Source organism: Solanum lycopersicum, chromosome 7 (assembly GCF_036512215.1).
Source record: "Solanum lycopersicum chromosome 7, SLM_r2.1".
NCBI classification, from domain to species: domain Eukaryota; kingdom Viridiplantae; phylum Streptophyta; class Magnoliopsida; order Solanales; family Solanaceae; genus Solanum; species Solanum lycopersicum.
The window spans coordinates 6985450-6993614 of NC_090806.1; the positions used below are offsets into that span (position 1 = coordinate 6985450).

Consider the following 8165-nt stretch of genomic DNA (forward strand, 5'->3'; position numbering starts at 1 on the left):
AGGAATTCAAGTTGGGATAAATTTAAAATGATTCACAGCACGAGTTAGGTCATCTACGAACAGATACCCAAAGTCTAAATTGACCTTTGTCGGAACAAGACCTCGCTGCTGCGTTCTTTTAAGTTATGAATTAAAGGAACAAACCTAGTTGAATGAAACAGCAGGGGTGGGGTTACACGTTCCACTGTGCCGACAAACACACACTACAACCAAACTAAAAGCCACCAAAAAACACAATCTTTTAATTCCAATTCAATGATACTGAACAGAATAATTCCAATTCAAAACCAGACATAAAGGTCCTAAGAGTAAAACATACTGCAGAAACCATAAAATATAATGAGGGCTAGGGAAAGTCCCAGAAATTGCATTTGTCTCTCTAAAACAAGTACTGATAGCGAACCACAAACACTATTCCGTTCTCAGCGGAAACCCACCTTAGAGATTGAACGCCAATAAGATAAATTAAACGAACAGAAACTAATAGACCCCATAGATCTTCCTTGTATGTTTGAATTAGTATCTCTCATTCTTCCGATAAGCAGTCGAAGGGAACGAATAATAATTCTTTACCCACATATGCTCAACACTTCCCGGCTGAAAAATTACAAAGACAAAACTAGTAAATATTTTTACAACATATTTCTCTATGATAAAAAATAATAATTAAAAAAAGAGATCAATATGTTACCCTTTTCAGTTTATGCACCGGTCTTTCCTCTGCAGTGCCCGTAGCAATAGATTTACCTTTTTCATTCTGCACAGTGAAATAAGACAGGAGATCAATATGATGTGATTGTAGATTGATCAAATGACGAGTCTGGTAGTTTGACAGTAGTACAATGAGTAATAAAGTCAATGTGTTACCGAATGTTTTGAACTTGCATATGAGACAAGTCTTCAACTAAATATGATATTGAGATGTTAGACATGTTTGTTATTAATTGACATATGATTACTAATTTACCATAAGGATAAGTACAAATGGGAGTAAACCTTGATGGATCCAGTAGTTAACAACGTGTTCGTTAGACTTTGTTCACAGTGCAAAAATAACATACTTTCATAAGTTAAATACTTTCATAACATATTTCGCTATGATAAAATAAGAGGAAGAGATATATGACAAACAACCTCGGATGCCTTGGTTGAGGGAGCATTACGAACATGAACCAGCATTTCCTTTTCAGTATTAATAGCTTTATCCTGTTCTTTCTGCACAGCAAAATAAGACAATATAAGTTGTAAGCATATTTTATGAAAATTAGTTTTCACATTATACATTCGCAATTTATTGTATAATATTGATTTTTAATATTAAACCATCTTAAATAGAAATGACAATAGAGGAAAACCTACAAGATTTAGAGCCATGAGTAATAAATGAAATCGGCAATGAGACTTCCAAAGAAATTTTACGACCACACAATCCTAGTCGAGGTAGGGCAAAATCTTGGTAAGTTAATATAGACAGTAGAGAATAGCAGAAGAAAAGTATAATTCGGGAAGCCTTTTGCTAGTCCCAAATCATTAAACTAGAAAACATAACTTGTTTATGGAAGAATACTCTTTTAATTGAGATATGGTTACAAATTTACCATAATGATAAGTAGAAATGGGAGTAAATCTTGATGGATCCAGTAGTTAACAACATGTTCTTTCGACTTTGATCATCGTGTGTCTAAAGATTACTGATAAATCCCTCACTAATGGGAAGGTTGAAATGGCATACTTTCAAAAGATTAAATACTTTCATAACATATTTCGCTATGATAAAAAAAAGAGAGGAAGAGGTATATGAAAAACAACCTCGGATGCCTTAGTTGAGGGAGCATTACGAAGATGAACCGGTATTTCCTCTTCAATGCTAATAGCTTTATCCTGTTCTTTCTACACAGTGAAATAAGATAATATAAGTAGTAAGCATATTTTATGAAAATTAGTTTTCAAAACATTCGCAAGTTATTGCATAATTTTGATTTTCAATATTAAACTATCTTAAATAGAAATGACAGTGGAGGAAAACCAACAAGATTTAGAGCCATGAGTAATAAATGAAATCTGCAATGATGATTAGACTTCGAGAGCTACAAATTGAATTTTACGACCACACAATCCTAGCCGAGGTAGGGGGAAAACTTGGTAGGTTATTAAAGACAGTAGAGAATAGCAGAAGAAAAGTACAATTCGGGAAGCCTTTTGTTAGCCCCAAATCGTTAACCTAGAAAACATAACTTGCTTATGAAAGAAGACACTTTTATTTGAGTTGTTCTTTGGTGTTTTTTTTTTTACAAAAGTACAATAACATTCCATATTTATACTAAACTATGGATGGTTCTACATACTACAAAATCTAGACTATTCCATGATTTTCTATAAATATATAATTACTCTAGATATTTCTACAAGATATTTATTTAAGAGACTACACTAGATTATTCTAGAAACTTCCCTAATAATCTAGGATTTTTGTAATTCCAAAAAAGCATCTTTATTTTCACACTCCCCCTTAAAGTGATTTTTTGGAAACTATCCCACACTTGTCGTGGAAGAGATCAAATGAAGCTTTGAGCTACGTCTAGGTAAAAATTCTCAACAATTTCTTCCAGACTCCTCTTCCTTCTCCAAATGATAAAGATTTTTCATTGTAAGTTGATCCACATAGATTATCTCCGTATTGAGTTCTCAAACTTTTTCTTAAACTTAGTTTTCTTGCAGTTGCACTATTTGGAGATGAATCTTAGATGAAAAAGTTTGAAACTGTGGTGCTCAAAATTTTAGAAAATGTTTCTTTTGATGCAATTCAATATATTGAGGGATTTCATTATTAATAACCTCTTCATCTCAATCGGTGATGATATTTTCATCTATTTCTTGTGAAGCCTTGGCACCATTGTAGGATACACCATCAAATTTGCTTATGTGCTCGTCATTTACCTACTTATCATCTTTTGAGCTTTGGAAGATTATATCGTCTATCGCTTGACCTGAAATTTGGTCTTCAGGGTCGGCTTCTCCATATATTTGATCAACATTTTCTCCATTTGCGTCCAATATTTGATTTGAGTCAATGACTGGCCTGATATAGCTAAGGATTGATCAAAGACATCAACTTCCCATATATCTTTGTCAATACTTTCTCCATAAAGAACACCATTGGTATATATAGCTCCAAGCGTTGCTTGTTCTGAATTTACTTACTTTATTTCTTCGATGGAAGCTACCATATCACCTGTATAAACATCTTCAAGAGTTTCTTGCTTCATATCGATTACATCAGTGTCTTGCTTCTCCACATGGTCAACTGCATTATATTCTGGATCCTCGATCCAATCTCTTTCAAGGTTGATCGAAACCATAGTTGCTCGAGCCTCAACTACACTAAAAACTTCCCCATTCTTCTTCTTTTTCAACAACTTTTTTAGCCATATGGATCGTCTATATCTTCTTATGTGCCTTGCTTCGCCACAACGATAACATCTGAGAGGCTTCTTACAATAATACTTAGAAGGCTCTTCCTTCTCTCTAGGTGAGTGTGAACCACCTAAGGATCGAGAGTGTGATACATCTCTTATTTTTCCTTTATTGTTTCTCTTGTCGGCTATAAGAGCATCTCATTCTCCATCTTTGAAAAACACACTATCGAACTTCCTGGCTAGTGATTCCTGTGACGACAACAAATTTTCAAATTCCTTCATGGATAAATGTTAATTCCATCCTTGAATTAACGTCACAAATAAAATATATTCAGATTTCAATGCATTAAGGATTATACTTCTTATTTGTGCTTCAGAAATAGCCTCCTCCAAATTCAATAAATATATCTACGACATAAGTTCTTAATCTTTAAAAAATACCAGACATAGAAAGATTACCTTCAGTGGTGTTAGCTAATTCATTCTTTACTATCTATAGTCGAGCTTTATTTTCCTTTATGAACAATCGATCGAGGGTCCTCCATATTTCATGAGTTGATTTTTACTTTATAATGTGATAAAAATAAATCGGAGAAGATTGTCCTCTTTAGAATGAACTCCGCCTTCGCATCAACCTGCTTCCACTTCTTGTATATGCTACTATTTCCCGGTCCTTCAGCAGGAGAAATTGTGTTACTCTCATTCACAACATCCCACAAATCCTTGCCCACAAGGTATGATTTCATATATTTTTTCATACCTTGTAATTGGACTGATTCAACAGCTCCATCCCCAATCCATTATACTAACATGACCGCTAGAATCCATATGGACAACCCAGATGAATCTACCTAACCCGATCTTGAATAAAATTCAAAATTTAAAAAATGATTATGGCTCTGATACCATGTAGAGAATAGCAAAAGAAAAATATAATTCGGAAAGTCTTTTACTAGCCCAGGATCGTTAACTAATATCAGAAGATTCAACTAAGGAACAGGAAGCTAGAAAAGAGAACTTGTTTATAAAAGAAACTCTTTTATTTGAGTTTTTCTTGGGCTTGTTTTTACAAATATACTCATATTTATACTAACCTATGGATGGTTATATATACTACAAAATTTAGAATATTCCATGATTCTCTATACATATCTAATTTCTCAAGAATATCTACAAGAAAAGTCTTGTAACATTAACTTCTACTCTAGATTATCTACTTATTTATACAAGATACTTATCCAAGTGACTACACTAAATTATTCAAGAAACTTCCCTAAAAGTCTAGGATTTTTGTAGTTCCAAAAAATCATTTTTATTTTTCACAGATATATGTACAGTTGAGACACTGTGAGGATGTTATGCCCATATATGCGTGGAGGTGCCTATTGGTGTGTGTGAAAAAACATACATATTTGACAGTGCATAAACGAACAATTATTTGCGAGGGTTAGATAAACTATGCACTAGATGTGGAGTTCTAGGAAGCACTATACAAAGTTGCTCAATCCATATATTAAACACTAAAACTCTGACTTGGTGCTGGTGTCAGCTCTAACATCGAAAGAAATGGTGGTGACCATAATAATGAAGAAAGAAACACTGACATGCCTAAGAAGAAGGAACTTGAAGCTAAGCACAAGAAGAATGGAAAATGTAAAATTTGGAAAAGGAAAAAAAGTCATATCAAGCAAGTAACACCTTATGATTAAGTAAGAACATAATCGTCACTAGTTATGTTCATCGTTTAAAATATTCTTTTACCAACTAATAGTCATATATGACTTGATAGGACTGACAATTTGGTCACCAGGTCATTCGTTTGGTTATTATGTGTGTTTTCGTGTTTTGATGCTTTTGAAACTTGAGGAGTTGACTTTCGGTAAAATTTTTAGGTAAATGGACTCGAAATGCATTTCTAACGATTCTATTAGCTCTAGAACGTCAAGTTTGGTCCAAAAGGACGTTTCGTGTAGTTCCCGAGGCTTCATGGCTCATTTCAAGCTACCTTATGGATTTTGGCTTTAAATGGAGCTTAGGTGTGGGAGACTACCATTTTTGGAAGTTTTGACAATTCTGTTGAGTATTAAATGTCGAATTTTGTAAGGTAACATAGTTCGTTGCGTGCACGTGGTTTCTAATGAATTTTGAGCCCCCTTATGGCACTTTGCCAAATCCAACATGAGTTGGTTAAGCCTTTGCTAGTGCACCATGCATTTTTTCTTCGAGTTCACGGTCCTAGAGTTGCATTCACAGAGGCCAAGGAATTGGTCACATCATTGGTAGAGTGTTAGGCTTCTCACCCTTTGTCGTTCACGAACTAGGTCCTGCGTAGGTAGAGAAGGGTCAGAGTTGTCTTGGTCAATGACACCGCATTGAGTCAATGAGGCCCCTGGTCGTGGAGGTCATTTAACTGGCCTACTTTATTTTGATTAGCATGAACTTCATAATCATTTTCTAACAATCTGTAGTTAATTTATGATCATTCTAGCTTCGCTTGAGCTGATTTTTATTGCGAAGTGCTGAAAATTTTTGGGGCTTCGAGATAAGACCATTTGTTTTGTGTTGGGGACTCATCTAGGAGGTTAATACTTGTCCTAAACCTCCCTTCTTAGACTTATATGGTTATTTGTGATTCTTGTTGTTGCATGAGCTGTTTTGTCTCTTTTTGGAGATCGGATTGTTCCCTTTTTGGGGTTCAAGCTCCTTGAATGGGACTAATTGACGGAGTCAATTTTGGGATCTCCCACTAATTAATTTGGAGGAAAAGTGGATAAAAAATTCATATGGTGAAAAAAATGATAATGTGTACAAACTTTTTTAAATCTCTTAATTTTGTAATTATATTTTCAAAATATAAATGTTTATTAACCATATGTAGGTATATTAAAAAAAACTACATCAAGGTCCAAATATGGAAAATCATAGTGGTGTTGGAACGATGTATCCTCTACAGTAACACCTTCATAATTATTTTACTACATAGTAAAATCAGACATCAAAAATTGTTAGCTATTTATTGACAAATATTGCACTAAGAATTCATAAGTTATGATATAATTTTGAGTTTCATTATTGAAATATTTTATACAACACGAATTAAACATTTTGATAATGAAGATTGATCATTTGTGTTACGCAAAAATATAAAAAATAATTTAATTCAAAATTAACCAACCAAACTATTTGAAAACACTTTCGGCTAAAAATATACAACTATATCCACTAATTATGTAGTGGAGGGAAAGTGGAAAAAGGGACAAATAGTGAAGAGTAAAATAATAGTGTGTACAAGCTTACTTAATTTCCTTACTCGGAAATATATTTTCTCAAATAATACAGCTCGGTCCTCTAATAATGGTAGATATATTAGCCGTTGGTACCATAGATGGATCTCGAATATCCCTCCCTTAAGAAAAAACGTTCAAGGTCCCCTTACATTGAAATATGAAAATGCTACTATTTCTTCTATTTGGGATCACGTCCCTCAAAATATCATGGAAAAAGTAAAATTATTAGATTAGGCCTTGATCCTTTGAACAACGACAAGCACTACTGGAAGGGCAACCCAAATAGTTTGTTCACCACCAAATCCGTCCTCCATATTATGAAACAATCCCTTCCCAACCCGTTTCATCATAGCTGGATTTGGAAGCAAAAAATTCCAAACAAAGTCAAAATTTTCCTTTGGTTGTGAGTGACTTCCTACCAACCCTACTTGCACCACTTTTGTATTGTCCCAGAATCCATTTGCACTATTTGTAAACGAAAGGATGAAACTATATCCCACATCTTCCTCCATTTTTAAATAGCTAAAAAGTTCTAGTTTGATCTAGGTATCCCCCACCCCACATATCTCCCCATACCCATTGGTTCGATTCATTGAAATAAAAGCTCTTCTCGATGGTTTAAAATTAGTTGTTGATTCTTCCATTGTCCCTATTTATATTAAGCTAGACTCCGTTGAGGTAATAAAAGCATTAGAAAATTGTCAACCTATTTATACAAAAAAAAATAGTCTTTGCAGGTTTCTTATGAAGAGGTTAGGGAATCCACCAAGTCAGATATAGCTTCCGATAAGCAAACAAGGTAGCAGACTTTTTGTCAAGACTAGGTATCAAGCTAACACCGTCTTGTCTAGGATGATCAACAAGGTATGGTATCTACTAATCAAGTTTTAAGGACCACTTGTAATAAGCTAGCAAGTTTTGGTGAACTAGCTGTAATGGTCAACTATGGCAACAATGTAGAGCCAGAGATGCCTCAAAACCTGGTAACTCCCTAGTTTATATATAATATATATAACCTTTCCATCCAAAAAAAAATCTCAACTCTGTAAGTATATTTTTAGAATATAATATTTTATGACCAGTCATAGACATATTAAAAACTATCTAAGCTTCTAAATTTGTAAGAACACTATGTATGTAGAAAGAACATTTTTTCATATATAATAATATACCTGCATACTTTTCTTTCCATATAGTGAAATAATGACACCAAAAGTTGTAAGTACATTTTATGACAAATATTTTTACATTATTTTTTTTGCCAATTATGATAAATATTGATCTTCAATTTCACATTATCATATTCAACACATATTTAACTACTCATATAACAAAAGTAGATCATTTATATACGACAAAAACATAAGAAAAAAATTGAATAAACAATAGGTACATAAGAAGTCACCTCAAGTGTTGTGTTTGGGGGATCATTACGAAGTTGGATCAATCCTCTCTTTGTAGT

At 33.6% G+C, this 8165-nt stretch overlaps 1 protein-coding gene across 1 annotated transcript; it reads right to left on the reverse strand.

Annotated features, from left to right (window-relative positions):
• Nucleotides 1–232: 232 nt before the first annotated feature.
• On the reverse strand, nt 233–2260 carry LOC104645316 (uncharacterized). The gene is made up of 5 exons (XM_069287181.1): nt 2031–2260; nt 1810–1890; nt 1135–1215; nt 692–757; nt 233–597 (listed from the first exon to the last, which is right to left on the reverse strand). The coding sequence occupies exons 1-5, from the start codon at nt 2043–2045 to the stop codon at nt 517–519; spliced, it is 324 nt and encodes a 107-aa protein (XP_069143282.1). The 5' UTR covers nt 2046–2260; the 3' UTR covers nt 233–516.
• Nucleotides 2261–8165: the final 5905 nt, after the last annotated feature.